Here is a 17,916-nt window from a genome sequence, read left to right as displayed (position 1 = left end):
ATACCTCAAAGAAGCAAGTTTTTAAGATGGCTTCCATTTTTCTTACTGGAACAACTAAGTTTTTGCTTCAAACACTTAAGCTATCACAGCTCTTACAGTGCATGAATTTGTTGCTCTAACAGGGATGCTGGGCCACTTATATCCACAGAGCATCCCAGCTGGTGGAGTATAAACCTGTAACAGTGTTATGTGAGCAGTTGTGTTTAGTTAAATCAGAACATATGGCCAACAAATGCTTTTATCTGCTCTCAGAGTCCATAAGCATTTGTTTTGATCAGCACATCTGCTAATATGTTTAGGTGTGAAATGCATTAATGGGACCGTGTCCTCACCATGCGGAAGCAGCTATGAACACTTGGCTCCACGTTGCTGCCACCAAAAGCAGCAACTTCACCCAGCTGGCGAGGGATCTGGATGGCTTCATGGAGCAGCAGGCTGAGGTGACGCTGGTCTGTCAAGCCTCCAGGACCAGACACCTGACTGAATAAATCTGCAAAACATGCATGCAAGATATATACAGTTATCTATCAATTATGCAGTAACTAACCTGATTACAGACCAGTAAGTGTAACAGCATGAATTATGAATGGTGTTAGTGTGCATCTAAAAAAAAACAACAAAAAAAACACTAAGTGCATTATCATCACATCTGCCTGTTCTTTCTTTGTTTTTTTTTTTTGCTTCTCACATCTGTTGATTGGGGGCATTTGTATTTATTGCTGCATCTAAGCTTTTTGAAATGTAAATTAGTCATTTAATCCCAAATGCAAGCAGAACTTCAGTAAGAGGCGAAAAGCTGAATAAACTATATCTGTTTTCATCTCTTTTATTAATCCGCCACAAGTTCCGTGCAATAAAGCCTATATAAGTCAAAACTACCTAAAAAATAATTAAATTCAGTTACATGGAAAAAGAGATCAGATCAGTAATAGTGGCCTGGCTGGTCAGAGTTGCATTAAGTAGCATTTTGTCAGTAAAGAGCCCTTTACTAAGCAGCAGCCATGGCTGAAAGTCTGCCTGTCACTGAGGAGATGGATGCTGACAGGCATGAGAGTTGGCTGCAGAATGCCAGAATAAGCATTCGATGTATCCCCACCCCCACTCCATGTACTTATTCATCCTCACAGAGAATACGTCCAGCTTTAACTCTTGCATCTTAAAGCCTTCTCATAACCAGAGTCGAGGCGTGCTTCACGTTTTAAATGTTCCCACAAAGCTCCTCAGAGGAGTTTTGGCCATGTTTTATGGACACACTTTAATAAATCTGTGTAATAAATCCGTCTATGACATCCTAAATATGCAGCTTGCAATGTTTCAAACTCTGTGGGCAGGTAATTGTATTCCTGGGCTTGGAGGCACAAGCAACAAATTATCTGGCTGTTGTTGAGATGTTTTAGTCTGTCGAGGTAGTGGACGAACAGACAAAGACTGCAAATGAAGGCAAAAGAATCAGTGCTAGATCTGAAGAAAATATTTAATTATTAACTTGGTGAATGAATTAAACAGGACTGAAAACATTTTCAGGATGAAATGTATAAAGAGAGGTCAGCAACAGAACAAAACAGAAGTTGTGTAAATAAGACTAAATGAGTGAGAAACCTGTTAAATTTACAACAGGGATCAGTCATTTATAGATAAATGTGTTATCTTTTAGTTTTGGATCTCACACAGATGTGTGCTGAGCATGAAAAATCCTGCCATGGATTTGTGAGTCCAGTCTTGGATCCTGTATCCGATCAAGCTGTTATAGGTCCAACTAATCACTTCAAATGCTAGCTTTCAATTTTTTCTGTGTGCAGAATGAATCTAAGAGTGGGGTTACAAAAGAACAGTAAAAACTAATCTCCAACCAGAGCAGCACACAAATAAAATATTATATGATTTATAATAGTAAAAAGGATGAAAGGAGCGGCTCAGCTCTTTGCAAGTTGACTTGATAAAAAAAAGTGAGAGCCACAGAAGGAGAGTCTGCATGAACACCATCTTTGGCAAGCAATCCTTTTAAGGCTTCTGGTGTATTTCAAAGAAGTAAAGAAAGCTTTCTCCATTAAGGAAGCAGAGCCATTTCCTCCATTACACTAAGTGGATGTCTTTATGTGATACTGCAGGCAATCAGGGCTGCTTTGTTTTGGATCATTGCAGCTGAGAAGATGCATTCACCTCCACGAATAAGACTCACATTTATACTTCTCTTGGACATCTGCATTGCACAAGCTCACCAACCCCATCTTAAAGCTGAGAAGTCGCATCTTGCCATTTCGAGCACTGCAAAAAAAAAAGTGAAGGAAAAAAGTTAAAGGATTGTGATTTTTGAAAGGTGAATAATCCCAAACCACAGAGTAAGGGGTCATGATGCTATATTCACACATTCATTGCTTGACCCCTGCTGGAAGGAATTACATGGGTCGAAGCAGCACAATACAGGTCAGTGAAGTTGTGTGAAATTACATTATGCATTCGCAGTAAGTAAAGGAACCGCAGACGCTTGATGAAGTGTTGTGTCCACGGGTTTATGCCCATAAGAACAATAACAAGCTCATATGTCGCTTTCAAACACATGCATGCCTACAGTATAAGCACACACACACACACAAATACTTCACATATCCCACACAGCTTCAAAAGTACTTTCCATGAATGAATAATAGTCTTATCATTAACTAGCAGCAAGGTCTATCAGCAGAGCACTTCTTCAGCTTGCACTAAAAAATAAATAAATATAAGTAATATGGGAAAGAAACTGACGAGAGACTGAATTTGAGAAGCAAACACACCATTACTGGTGCCAACACAGCCTGGAGGAAGTGCCAAGCTGAGATTCACTGGCAGAAACCTGGCTAATTAATTTAACATTTCAATCTTCAAGTGATAAATCAAGAACATCCCATTCACCAGACATCAGGTCATTAGAGCATAAAATTGAGTAAAAGAGTTAATTTAATTTCAAGAGATTGCTTTCAATTTTTGAGACACAGTAAACAGTTTTTTCAATCCAAACTTTGGTCAAAATGGAAGTCACCAAAAAAAAAAAAAAACCCCAAAAAAACAAAACAAGCAGGTTAAGAACAACTGAGGTCACATGAAGAGACAGGAGGGAGAGTATCACTGTCATCCTCCCTATTAGATTCAGGGCTGGAGTGAGTCCAGAGGAGCTGGAGAGCACATGAGGGCGATTGACTGTCAGCACCTTTCACACGTTTTTTGCTGTGTGGCACATGCTAACTTGAATATGCACCTCTGTGCTGCTCCTCAGGGTGCACATCACTCCTGCATGCCCAGCTCATGTGACAACTCTCTGGAGCAAACATGGATAATGCTTTTTAAAGTGAAGAACACTTATTGGCACAATGCATATTTATAAATGTACTCACAAACACGGACAAGTCTCATTCACATTTCCTCCAGCTATTTATTGGGAAACAAAAGCAATTACAGTAATGTATTCAGGGGGTAAAGTCTCTGATTGTCTCTCATTAGCAGCAAGCATAAAAGCTGCAGACCGGATTTACAGCCCTCATTGAGATATTCTTGTTTACTGTGTCTGTGATCTGTGTTTTTCTTTTTTTTTAATTCCCTGGATATGGGACAAAAGATTCATCTTAGATCAAAGATGGGGGAGTGTTAATGTCAAAGACAATTTGTTTCAGTTCTGTCTCAGAAGGGTTGACTGGCCCTCTGCCTGGACAGTGTTATTGCAGCTTTAGCTGATATGATGTCTTTAGATGGTATTTATTTGTTTTCAAGCTAAAACAATGTGATGAAGTTGATAGCCTCGCTTTGCTATCTTTACCCAGCTCTTGAAAATTTTAGACTGTATAGATCTAAAACAGGACCAATAATAGGATATGCTAGTTATGATTAATGGTGTGCCTAAGTAGCACACCAGTGTGAAGCGTTTAGATTTATCCTGGAAAGATTTGATCCCTGTTAAGAATTACGTTATACATATAGACAAAATAGGTAAATATTGACCAGAAGTCCGAAAGTCCAGACAACAGAAAGAAGGATTAAATGCAGTTGTCTTTGTAAAATCAATATTTTTCCAAAAGTCACAGACAGAAGTGCTATTCAACAACATTTTATTCTGTGGAGGTAGTGGAGGCTGGAAGCCAAAAAACATAAAATATTGTAATTTTGAACCATGAAAAGTTAAAAATTAAAATAGATAATCCAGACGGCTAGAAAGAAAAGAGAACAAGTACAGTCAAGGACCTTCTGGATAAGGGACACAAACAAGCATAAAATTTTCTGTAATGCTATGCATGCATCATTACCGAGCTCCTCCTTTGGACCTGTATAAGCATTACCCAAGTTTTGCCTACGAAATCACCATTTCAATTTTAAACTTTTTTTTTCTAGAAGTGAGCCCTAGAAACTCAATTTTTCTTTATAAATTTAGTAGGTGATATGTGTCTGCATAATCAGGGTGCATAGGGGTTTATTTCAGGGATCCTTAATCCTAGTCCTTGAGGGCTGGTATCCTGCAGGTTTTAGAAGTTTTCCTGCTGCAAGACACATAACTCAAATCAATGCATAATTAGCAGACTTGTGCAGAGCTTGACATCAAGAGTGAGAACATTTTCTCTCTGTAATTCAGCTTCTATTAATTCTGCATGCACATATATTCATCTGAGTAGGATAAAACTCACATTTCATGTTTAAGGTTTAATAAAAATTTGGACTCACTAAAAGAATTGTATTTGTCGTACAACAGAATCAGTTGAGATCATATCTTTTACCAAAAAGGTTGTAAATGGCAGTGTAATATCAAACTTAATTTGCATTATATAACAGAAATTAGTATAACTTAAGGATTAGTTATATTATCTGCGTTGCACTGGACTTTTGTTAGTCTTCTATCCTTTATTCTTTCCTTTCAAAATGTGGCACCTCCATCACCCAGTGATTAGGAGATTTGATTGCATGAAAACCCTGTGACCCTTTCTGGGAATGAGCAGGTATACAGAATGGCTGGATGGATGACTGCATGAAAACAGCACTGATGGAGTTTCACTCACTAGAAGTAAAACCAACTTAGATGCACAACAGCTTTACAGTCAATACTCTCAGAAACACACTAAAAAAGAAAGCAGCGTTCTCTAGAGATGGGATGCATTTCTTGGATGTTGGTGGAGAGTTGTGTTTATGAGTTCAAAGTGTGATTGACAACTTGGTTTGCATGACAAACTTCACACAATGCGTTTTATGTCAAAAATACTTTTTAACAAAAGGTCATCCAGCTTACTCACCTGTCATATACGTTAAGCAGCCAATTGAGACACATGTCAACGCAAAGTGGAATGTTGACCAGCATGGACCTCTCCTCCTCCAGCCTTTCGTACAGAGCTGTCAGACCATGAATCACCTCCACAACATCCATTATGTGCTCTCCCTGCTGCAGATCTTGCTCCCGAAACACCTCCACAAGGCTGCTCAGTGCAACTAGATCCACTAGACACAATACAGATTTGTATTTATATTTCTAAAAAACATACTGCTATTTTTGTTTGGTTCATATGCATACATGTGCTGAAGCTTTTACTATTTTGCTAACTTTATTAACACATACATGAGTGCACACTCACTTTAAAACACACACAAAGACATGGCAGGCGCATCATCTTCCACTAAGCAAACAAGAGAACAAGCGGCAGCAGTGCTTATTCACCCTTTTTGGCCACTTAAGCCCTACCATATGTTTCAAGAGCAGTGGCACAAATTTGATTTCACTCTTCTAAACTAATTTGATGGCCCATCCCTAGGAGTGGAACTAAAAGAGTGTCCGTTGATGCCAGGTATAATTGGATAGCACGATAATGAGGGAGAATACAGAGAGAGGAGATAAGAGGAATATTCACAGGGATGGGAGGAAATCACCTAAAAATGCATTTCTAATGGGCTCTAACGCTGCACTGCTCAATCATTCACAAAATGTGCAAAGAGAAAGGGTAAAAATTCTCCAGTTATCAAGGCAGCTTGGCAATTAAATTCTGTAATGATATCAACACATAAAGCCCACTGGGGTAAGATAAGACAGCTAGGAAGCAAAAGAAAATGGCAGAGCAACTGAAAGACATGTTTTGCGCATGTACTGACTTTTTATTACAGCAGGAGGAAAGTTGCAACAGAAAAAAAAAAGAAATTGGATGAACATGGATAAGGAAATGTGCAAAACTGAACACTTTTTGGAGACAAATATGAGCTGTGTTCTGAGATTTTGAGCATCATAGCTGCTGGAAAAAGGACAAGGAAAGAAGTAGGGCCCTTAGGGGACAGAAAAATCAAGCTCCAACCATGCAGCAAAAGCTAATTGCTTTCTGTTTTATAAGTCAAATGGACCAATTAATAGCTAATTACCCAGCATGCTACGTATCCAGGCCATGAGTAAAATTAAGAAGGAACCTGGTAAGTGAGTAACTCTAGTGGTTTCTGAGATTAGCAATATATTTTATTGCTGCTATTTGAAGCAAAATGGGTTTGAGAATTCTCTAAGCATTTCCAAGTATTTGTAAGGAACAATTCTTTTGACAGATTAATAAAGACAGAAGACAGAAGACATTTAAATAAAAAAGGTATACTTACATCTCAGAGCCTTCTGAACTCGCCGCAGCTTCATAGCTGTTCTGTATGCTGAGAACTTGATGTTGTTCAGATCCGCTAATGGAAGGGAAAAGCGATAGAAAGAGATTAGAGAGATGAGAGAAAACTAATCCATCCTGTATCACTCTCCAACCTGCCATCGAGGAATTGCCCATCACTATCTGTCCCTCTGTTTATCGCACCACTGCAGCAGTCATTAGTAGTTTATTGTTTCACAAATATTTTCTGCATATGTTTCTGTTCACATGCATGCTTGGCTACGCATGTGAAAGTGTGCAAATCTCCCCTGCAAGTTCCCCGTGTCAGATGAGATTAACTGTAAAACACATGTCGTTTAATAACAATTAATTAGAGGCGAAGCGGGAAGTAATCACAGCACAGGCAAATTGGACCTCGTAGGTTAATGACAGTAGAAATGTAGTCCCTAAGGTGGTTGAAATACAAGTCCCCTAATGAGCTGCATTACGAGGCCTTCAAAGCAGGAGCCCAGGGGCACCATGCTAGTGGTGTTGCTGTAGTCCGATGGGGGTCCTGGATGAGTAAACAAGAGGGTGATTCAATTGTCTCCTTACTCACCCAGTGCTTGGTACAGTTCTGTCATCTTTGGATGGTCCCAGCACGTTGTCTGGGCCTGATGGCTGAAAAAAATGTAAGAAAAGTGAAAGATTTCATGAAGCTGGGAAGAATGGGGGTAAGATCAAGGTAAAAATGGAGCACAAATACGTTGTGACAGAAAGGTGAGTCAGTGAGTAAAAGGAGAAATGAGATGGCAGCACGTAACAAGAGCAAGACAAATTTCAGAAAGCAGAATAAGATGACCCCTATTTACAAGTTAAACCAAAAGGTTTTAGGTAAGAAAAGTCAAAAGTTAAATACAAAAAGTATTCTTTTCAGGCATTAAAAATCACATCACAGTACTACTGCTCATTCTATAAATGCAACACGAAATCCAGCTCATTCTAAAATCTATCATTTTTAAAATAGATCCCATAAAAGGACAAATGCGGCAGAATAAACGAGAAGCCCCAGTACAGGAAATCTGCCAGAACCCAGGAGTATTTCAGAGCTGCACTCATCATTTTTCCCATGCAAGTGCTTATCGATTGCTGCCCAGTGGACTACTACTCACTGTGCACCTCCCACTCCTGCTGGAATAACAATATAGTCCTTAAAGATAGGTAGACTAAACAAAGCCCCACAAGGTAGTGTTACAAATTATTAATAAGATTAATGGGATAGAAAATATCAATGGGACTACAGAAATACAAACACATTTGCACATTAGTTGAGTTCCACATATAAACACTGAATATCATCTCAAACAAAATAAAAGTATGGATGAATGAAATGAATTATAAAGCAAACGGGGCTCATGGTGGTTCCATAGTTTCTTTTATTGTTTAAACAATAAAAATAAAATTGTTTGTCCTAACAGCAATTAAGATTTACAAACTGCACACTGTTATATTTGCTTGTATAAAGTGATACATGGTTTAGAAATCAAAGGAAGAGTTTTTCTCTTAACTAAAACATTTCAGAAGAAGAAAATAAAATTTTAAGAAGGGGTTACATGTTGGTCTTGGCTTTTGCAGTCAAATGTGTTTTCACTTTTCTTCCTTTTAAAAGAATAAAGCAGCATGAAAACCTGTTAATGTTGCTATGACATATCTGATCTCTGCACAAATAAAAAAAAGCACAGAGCAGGCCTCACTGATGGCCTTAGGACACATGAGATATTTTTATTCAAATACATCTTAAATCTTAAAAATAGTAAACAGGTGTGAGGTGAACTGCAGAGAAATCTTCTCTGCGTTTAACAAGAGTGCTGACAGATAGTTGGGAGAGACTTGTCAGTCATTTCTGATTTGTTATTGCAAAAATAATTTTGAATCCAAAAAAATGAAGATGTATAGTCGTACAATGACGAGGATATGGAAGTAAAATTATGCTTTTCCATGTTTCCCTGACTTCTTGATATTGTAGCATTTGGATGAGCTATATTTAACAAATGGGGACAAACCCAGGCACAATAAGATCTAGTTACATTCTGTTTTGTTAGTGTTGAGTGAAGCAGCGGAAAACAAACAGTTTTAACTAATTTTGATGTTCAATCCAAATCGACTCCAGCCAAATTTGCTCTGGTTTTATGTGCAGTGTATATGGGGTCACAATGCTTCACTATGAACTGAATGATCAACACTCAGGTTCTTTGATGATTTATTTATTGAAAATCCTTCTTTTCCAGCTGTTTTGCATCTTGTTTGAAGCAGTTATAAATCCATTATAATCAGCGGACAGCATGTTTCACAGTTGTTTAGACAACCTTTGGTACAATAAACTACATCTGATATCTGCTGCTGTTTTTTCATGTTTTTACTTGTTTATAATAAAGCTGCACCCATCTTGTTTATCTAAACTTTACTGAAGAACTACATGTTCTTTGTTGCATTCTTTTTAAATGTTCTTTTCTTTTAATGTATTTATTTATAAAAGGGATGGATACACAGTAACTAGCGAACGTTATAGCTAGAGACAGTTTTAAGGAGAAACCAGAGCTTAATAAACATCTTCCCTCTCCTGTTTGAGAGCACTTCAGCTTCCCAGTGAAGTTGGTAAATGAACAAAGACAAGTAGATAAGACAAGAACAGCCTGCCGGTCTTTAGTCGAGCTATGTTCGAGATTCGTTCTCCCTGCAGCCCCGTCCATTCCACACGGGGATGGAATCGCGCTCTCACCGAAAACTCGTTTTGGATGAAATGTGCTCAAACCACGAAGTCACTACGGAAAGCTTAAAGGCGTTTTTCCTATGCTGTTTAATTTGGTTCTATGTTCAAGAGCCATTAAAAACAATACTATACTACTTTCTTATATTTTGGCTTACCGTTACACCATCCATCCACATATATATATATATATATATATATATATATATATATATATATATATAAATATATATATATAAATATATATAAATACATACATACATACATACATATATATATATATATATATATATATATATATATATATATATATATATATATATATATATATATGTAGAGAGAGAGAGCGTTACAGGCCAGTCTTGTCTTGGTCTGGGATGAGGTAATGTTAGACAGGCAGAGTTTATGTTTCAGCAGCGTTGGTTTGTCAGTCTCTTAGCAACATACAGTGATTTTAAGAGTAGTGGACGGATTTTGAAAAAAAAAATAGGAAATCTCAGAAATGGAACAGGGAACAAGTGATTAGATTTTGAGTCTGATCCAGATCACTGCCTGGATCATAGTAAAAGATTCTTTACTGTGGGGAAATATGGATAATTTTGCCATTAAAGCTTCAAACTCAAACTAATGCCCACAATTATTGGCAAAAAAAACAAACTAACAAACAAACAAACAAAAAAAAAAAAAAAAACCCATAATGGTTTGGCGGAGGTCTTCGCTCACTGAGTGAGTAAATTGTTAGCTTATGAGGTGTTCAAAGAGCTGATTACGTTTGCTACTTTAGCTTTGGACATTTTCTTTATATTAAAATAAAACAATTGCAAGTGCTGTACAGGTCGATTTTCATAATCAAGTGGATTGAATCATTTTGAGATCTCATGTACAGACTTCAATTCAGGTGCTAATATAATCGGACTAGTCACCAACGTATTATCAAGTATGAGTTCTATCAGCGTGAGCAGCCATGTCATGTCCTGTTAGCATGTCTGTACAAGTTGAGTGTAGATGTTTCACCATGCAGCAAGGAAAAAAAGTAGTGCAAGTTCACACAATTAAAAAAAAAATAAATTAAAATAAATGTTTTGTTTACCCAGCTTTGGCCAGACCAGTTTATCACAAAATAAATAAATAAATAAATAAATAAAATACACTGTGTAAATTTAGACATTTAACCTGCCCTAAAAAAGTAGATTTAATTTGACAATATAGACACTGACCCTGAAAAGGCACTTACTTGATGTAGTAGGGCACTTTGTTTGGGGAGATGGCACGCTCCCATGGTATCTGCACTGAACCTGTGCAAACACACACACAGAAAAAAAAAAAAAAAAAAAAATCAATTTCAGATTGGGCATGTCATGCATGAAATGCCATTGTGCACAGTATGCCTGACAGTGTCCATTTAGACCCCCTATACAACAGGCGCAGTGAAGCCATAGAGAGGAGTCTATTGTGTGGGATTTCCACAGAGCGTTAGTTTGTTTGGCACAGCCTAATAGATTACAGCAGGAGTCGGTGAGACTGGGTCACTGTAGCATTTTAACTGACTCCCAGACTGAACCACAGGGGTTCAGTTATGGATAAACAAGGAACATTGCAGACTTGCTATTTCCACACATTACCTATTAAATAAAGTAGTGACTGACAATGTTATTTAAATCATACCATCCAGAAATTTTAAAGAGGTCTATTTTTGGTAGACTCCTTATTTATACAACATGCACAAACACTATATGCTCTATAAAATACAGCAGTGCTTGATTTAGAATTGTTTATATTTCTGCACAAATGTGACCTAATACACCATCAGATTTTTACTTAAGCCTTCAACCACATCAAAATAACCCAACCCAGACTGTGTGTGACATCACTCAGCCACCCACTAATCCTTACTGATTGCTTTGGGTGTTTTAAGAGGACTAGATGATATCATTATAATAAAAAAGACCTTTTGGACACTACTTGGATCATTTTTATGGTACCATGAATGACGTCATCTCTGCTATACAATTTAGCACACCAGTCCAATACTGGTATTTGTTTCTTTTTTTTGTTTTCTTTTTTGCCATCAGAGCCTCTAACTCAAAACTAACGCCCACAGTCATTGGCAAGAGAAATTACAATGGCTTGGTGGAGGTCTGTGCTCTCTGAATGTTTCTTGTTCAGAATTTTTTTAGCCCAACATTTTTATGCCACAACTTATGTATTTATCTGGGCTTGCAGTTGAAATGATAAATAAACTACTGTTATTTTATACTAGATTCTTTGCAATCATGTATAATAGTAAAATAAGTTTTATACATTACTATAAAACAGGTCAAAAGAATCCAAAAAGTATTCTAAATTTAAACAAAAAAAATGACTTCAACTTGTACAAAAGAGTTTGGCCCTGCTGTAGGTCTGTTCACACCAAGAAGGCTCTTGGTGTGAATCTTGTCAGGGCCTTTCTGTGTGGAGTGTGCATGTTCTCCACATACACATGCCTGGGTTCTCTCTGGTAACTCCAGGTTCCGCCCACAGTCCAAAATCTTACATGTTTGGTTAATTTATCCTAAGAGTTACTGTGAGGGGTTGCTTGCTTGCCTCGTTTGTCTCTGTTGGCCCTGTGATGGACTGTTAACCTGTCCAGGATGTACCCTGCAGTTTTCTCGATAGTAGCCGAGATAGGCTCCAGCACCTTCACAGGCCTGAATGATGTTATTGGCTATAGAAAACAGATGGATGGACAATCGTCACAGATTCTATGCTACTTTCCCTGAGCATTGTGGGAAATATTGATTCCACAATACACCACTACAAAAAAACAAGCTCACGACATAGTTCATTATATAATGGGTAGTGAGTGATATGGGAGTTTCAGAAGGGTGAAACAGCTGAGCTGGCTGCATGTTACTGGCTGGACAGCACTCAGTCCTTGTCACTGCATATCAGCAGTTAGCCTAAGATTAAAACAAAAATTATTGTCTCCACTTTCTCTGACCTTAAACTGCATCTTGTTCAAATGAACATCCTTTTCATGTTTTTGTATTTGGATGTCATACATCAGTCAGCAGGCTGTTCTCCTGAAGCTTTTTAGCTCCGCTATGTGGTTTGCCATAAATGTTTCATCATAAATATATAACCCACTCCCAATTCTTCTTTTAACTGAACATCCTTGCACACTCAGGGTAATATTCACCAGTTCATGTGCATTTACATAAATTTCCATGTCTTCTCCTCTGTTGCTTGTTGACAGTTAGTTACCTCCACCAAGCCCGAGGTTGTGTTTTTGGTGGTGTTAGTTTGTCTGTTAGCAACATAACTCAAAACGTTATGGACAAATTTGGATAAAACGTTCAGGAAATATCAAAAATGAAATAAGGAACAAGTCATCAGAGTGTGGGGGTGATCCAGATCACCATCTGGATCCAGGATTTTTTTTTTTAAAGGATTCTTTTCTATTGGGAGATATGGATAATTTTGCCATTAGAGTTTCTAACTTCACTGATAATGCCCAGAATCATTGGCAAAAGAAAAATGAAGGTAGATATTATGTTTAACCTTTGTTTGACCAGGATCAAGCTGATATTCCGAATCTGGTGATTCAGTAACTTTAAGACTAATATAGGCAGCTTCTTTATCTTGGTGTTTAAGGGTATTTTTCCAGGGTCAAGGATTCTAAATAAGATATGGCATCTATCCTGATGATGGAAATAGGGGAGTGAACCTATGGCTTGGTGGAGATTTGTGCTCCCTGAGTATTTACTAGTTACTACTTATATCACTCATGATACCAAATGTATTTAGTTAAAGGTTACCCAAACAAACACTGTGTTTGTACTGAAATGGTCCTCAGAAACCTTTTCCATTATTAATGGAATTACCTTTTGCCAGGTTTCTATTGTTCTTATGAGTTTGTTCTTAATGACTTTCCTGAATAAAACGAAAGGCTAAATATAAAATATCAAATAAGTAGTCAGAAATGCAGATCCCAGTGTGGCAACTCTGACCACTGCTAGAGCAGTAAATCCCAATTGGGTTTGGTGAGGACACTGCAGGCACATGAGCAGCTGCAACCACTTCACATACGCTTGGATAGAACTATTACACCAAATCTTCACTTTAAATAAAATCACATTTTCAGGCTCCCTGCTACTTTCTCTGTAACTTCTGAGCAACAGCAGGTAGAAGGAGAAACAGAATTTATAATTACAAGTGTGTATCTCATCTCAAATGAGGGCCATGTGTGCTGGGGCTGAAGAAGACAGACGAACAAAGCGTGCCAGCTCCACCTCTAACCCAAATGCACACACAACCCCATGGGCATACACTCAAACTCTACAATTCATAGGCTCATCACAGCTTAACGGCAGTAGACCAAACCAAACCCACATTCCCTGATCCCCGCACATACACACTCTCTTTGAGATGGTGCCTTGGCACAGCATGGCACAGACTGGTGCAACACAAGACTCAAACTTCAAAAAGCAGAAGAGGACTCTTACTGGAGAGGAAGTGTTGCGATCCAGGGCCAAAGTCTCTGTGTGCATCCTGGAGCTGCTTCAGCCGCTCCTCTATGGAACCCTGAGGACACACAAAAACACACACAATGTTAAATCAAAGGGAATCCTGCTGTTTGTCCCGCTCCGTCACAAATCTCAACAATAGGAGAGCACACACACAGACCACCTGTTTTTCCTCCATTAGTTAACTGCAGAATATAAATTATGTCTTTTTTTTCCTCTGCTGTCCTAGCTCTTGAAGGACTTGGAAAGCCTTTGAAGTGCAGCAGGTAGGAAATGAAGACTGAGATTACAAAAAATATATTTGGTGAAAACGAGGACAGCTGCTTGCAGTTGTGTGTTGGAAAGGAGTTGGAGGAAAAAGAGGGTTGCAAAGCTTCAAATGTTTTCTGTCAATAGCCATGGCGACTGAGTTGACAGAATTAAGTTTGCCATTACAGTCGTAAAACATTTCATAACAGGTGTGTTTCCCACCAAATGGGATTTAGTCTCACTAATCCTAGTTTATTTGAAAAGCATTGGGTTTGGCACACAAATCCGCCTTCAGCTAGATGTGTTGAAATGTGTCCTCGAACAACTGGAAATAAATCCATTCGCTGTGAGGTAAAGACGCAGACAAAGGCAGAAAAAGAAAAGGGAAAGATTGAAGAGTCCAAAAGGAGCCCTCATTTGATTGTAATTTTTCATTTCTCCCCCACCAGAAGATAAAAATACATATTGAGGATTTAAATTGGATGAGACTAATACAGAGCACTGTCAATGTGCCCTGGAGATGATACTGCCAACTGTTCTGTGTTGTACAATTTATTTGTTGTACAGGCAATTTGGGGGCCATAAGGAAGACAAATGAGTAAATTATCCATGATCGACATTTATTAGCAAATTAAATTTTGAATAGATTTTTTTTTCTACCCTCAGTGCAGCCAAAACAAATAGGCCACAGGATGTTGCTGGGATTTACAATTTGTCATTTTAATTAAAATATAACTTAAGAAAAAGATTTCCTCATTTTGTTTGCATTTAAAATCTATATTTGTGTATCCTGTTCGATTTATTTTAATAATCTGGATTGGTACAGATCACAGAAGTGTATGAAAGGCAGCTGAAAGAAGGCTGACATCATGTTCTGTAAACAATGAGCAACACCTGTTTCCTCGTATGTCGCTAAGGCTCAACTGATGGAACAGAAGATCTGAGAGATAAATGTCAGCTGGTTATGAGCCATATTGATAATCTAGGGATGTTTTGAGGCTTTCGCTGACTTCCTGAATCAACGCCCTGAGGATACACAGTACATACAGAACAAAGATTGAGCAGCAATTGTCCTGTAAAAAAGAGAAAACACACAAATACAAGCCTCAGATCTGTTCTACGTAGATCTCCCAAAAATCCTCTCAATTTGCTTGATAATTCCAGTTTGACACAATAAATAATTGGAAAAGGCGATCAAACTTCACTGTGCAATGCTATAAACAAGTAACTCCGAATATTTTAATTAATACTGAAGGAAGTGGGCAAATGATGTGTATGAAGACTGACAGTTGTTGCTATTTTTATGTAAGCTTGTTCTTTTCCACATATTGGAAAAAAAAGTGCTGTAACGGCTGTATCTGCAGAACATGAAGTTTTCAGTTTTTAAGCAAAGGATACTTAAACATGATCATTGTTTAAATAATAGCCAGAAATAACAGCTACAAAGAAACATAACAATCATATGGAAACAGAACCTGTTAAAAAGACACATGCATCCAATTTCACTAAATCTGGGTGTATGCTTTATACTAGGGCTACTCAATTTGGTCCTACAAGGGCCCGCAGTCCAGCAGATTTTCAAGGTATTCATGCTTCAACACACCTAAATTAAATTAAATTGCTCTAACAGCATATCAAGTTCTGCACTCATTAATTTGAGTCAGGTGAGTTGGAGCAAAGATCCGTGGGGAGTCTCAAAGACTGTTCTGTGGCATGGCTGCTTGGTGAATCTCGCTTTCCATCTATCTAGTGGCCACTGGGCTGCTGTCTATCAATCATTCACCACCACTCTCTGTTCTCTGATCACCCCACATCTCGCACCCCAACCATTGCAGTTTCAGGCATTTGTCAAATTTGGCAGTGGGTGGAGTTACGCAAAAAGTAGGGGGTGTAGTTATACTTTCACAGGCACTACTAACTTATATAACTGATCATGTAAAAATAAAAGTACACCATCTTTCAATTATAGGTTTGTGAGATGAACAACAAGTACTGGTAATATGTGTCATTATTTACTGGTTCCACTGGAATCAAGGGGTTCAGTAACAGCCAAGTGCTGTTCATTAAATACAACTGATTTACTGACAATCTCTATTGCTTTAAACCAGAAGTTTTAGCACTTTCCAAGTTTTGAAGCACCCAGTTGTATTAAAAAGGATTTTAAGATAAAAAAATTTTCTAGACCAAAGAGAAGATCTTCAGTCATAACACACAGCCCTAAATTTGGTTAAAAAAAAAATAAAAATACAGTACAAACACTCAATACCAAATGTCAAGCAAAGTGGTGGATGTGTGATGATTTGGGCTACATCAGAATGACTGAAAAAGGAAAGAATCAAAGTGTTGTAATGGTCTAGTCCCATTTTGTCTTAGTTTTTATTAAATATAAAAGGAAATATAATAAGTCATGTGCTGTTGTTCATCTGTGGTTATATCTACCTACTTTCAAGACCCGGTAAAGGTCAAATGAACTTTAAATAAATCCCGATACATAAACCATCGTCTTATCTCAATAAATTGTTTTTTTTTATTCTTCTATTCAGAAAAGAAGGCAGAACAGGAGAATTTATAATCAGCCATATCAGATCACTGCAGGCTAGCAACCCCATGAACTGGGACGAGAGGGAGTACATGCTCTCACAACCTGGGATTCCCTACTCCAGAGACCACCACATGGCAGGGGCTGTGGCTATCTTAGCGGATCTGACAGGTTTGCTGGAACGGGCACACCGCACGGAAAACAGCTGATAACACATTAGCAACGCGTCAGGAACATGTGAGCAGACTTTTCTGAGGAAGGCTGCAGATGCAGCTGAAAAGAAGAGCTGCTTTTAATATGTACAGTATCTGAACTGAGTACAAGTCACTTGTCAGGTTTGTAGTGAGAAGACTATACTGTAGGGATCAAGATCATATCATAAAAATTATAGCTATGCTGTTGTTTTTGTAAATTCCCATACTTAAACACAGCAACAATTAAAATAAATACTTCTTACTATGTTCACAGTGCTAATGATTTTATTAGTTCATTTTCCATTTACTGTGCAAAATTTATGAATAATGCTTAATGCACAACAGCTGAAAAGAATGTTTTTAGTTAGTTTAGTTTGATGTTATTCAGTCACAAACCAAATTGTTTTTTTTTTCTCTAAACCACAAAAGTGATGAAAATCACTTTTGTGAGAGGCACAACTTTGAGTGATACCCTCATAATACATCCAGTAGTTCTAAAGATATTTCCCTTAGAACCACAAATGTCAACTTCGTGAGGTTGTGATAGAAAGGTTAGACGATCATGGGAGCCATTAAGAAACAGACTCTTGGGACAATGAATGTCTGCAAAATGTCATGGCAATCAATCATATAGTTACAGAGATACAGTATTTCAGTCTGGACCATAGTTTTGTGCAGACCAGTTGACAGACCAACATTACCATACAGCAGGGGTGCCCAAGTCCGGTCCTCGAGATCTACCATCCTGCAACTTTTAGACGCAACCCTTCTCCAACACACCTGAATCAAATGACTGGCTCGTTACCAGGCCTCTGCTGAGCTGAATGACATGCAGATGACATCTGATTCAAGTGTGTTGGAGAAGGGTTGCATCTAAAAGTTGCAGGATGGTAGATCTCGAGAACCAAACTTGGGCACCCCTGCCATACAGCATCATTCTACACTTTTCCAACCTAGAACAAGATATAAGAAAATATTCCCAAAACAATGGCATGCAGCTTAGTCTGGCTTTGATTATTTGTTGAAAACAATTCAATAGGTGTCACTTGGAGGAGAAAGGTTTAAGAATTTGACTTTATTAGTTTCAATCTGAACAGGGAACAGG

The 17,916-nt window shown here is 38.0% G+C and overlaps 1 protein-coding gene across 2 annotated transcripts in view; it reads right to left on the bottom strand.

Annotated features, from left to right (window-relative positions):
- Positions 1-17,916, bottom strand: part of drp2 (dystrophin related protein 2) — a 116,849-nt gene that overhangs the window by 33,066 nt on the left and 65,867 nt on the right. For both annotated transcript variants that reach the window (XM_041990499.1, XM_041990501.1), the window contains exons 8-14: positions 13,809-13,887; positions 10,559-10,619; positions 7,177-7,238; positions 6,583-6,657; positions 5,250-5,451; positions 2,180-2,265; positions 333-490 (exon numbers count right to left, since the gene is read on the bottom strand). In XM_041990499.1, the coding sequence (XP_041846433.1) occupies positions 333-490; positions 2,180-2,265; positions 5,250-5,451; positions 6,583-6,657; positions 7,177-7,238; positions 10,559-10,619; positions 13,809-13,887 (723 nt within the window). The remainder of the gene's footprint in view (positions 1-332; positions 491-2,179; positions 2,266-5,249; positions 5,452-6,582; positions 6,658-7,176; positions 7,239-10,558; positions 10,620-13,808; positions 13,888-17,916) is intronic.

This window comes from Melanotaenia boesemani, chromosome 7 (assembly GCF_017639745.1).
Source record: "Melanotaenia boesemani isolate fMelBoe1 chromosome 7, fMelBoe1.pri, whole genome shotgun sequence".
Taxonomy (NCBI): Eukaryota; Metazoa; Chordata; class Actinopteri; order Atheriniformes; family Melanotaeniidae; genus Melanotaenia; species Melanotaenia boesemani.
The sequence above is the reverse complement of the archived record's forward strand: the minus strand, read 5'-3'. Positions and strand labels throughout refer to the sequence as shown.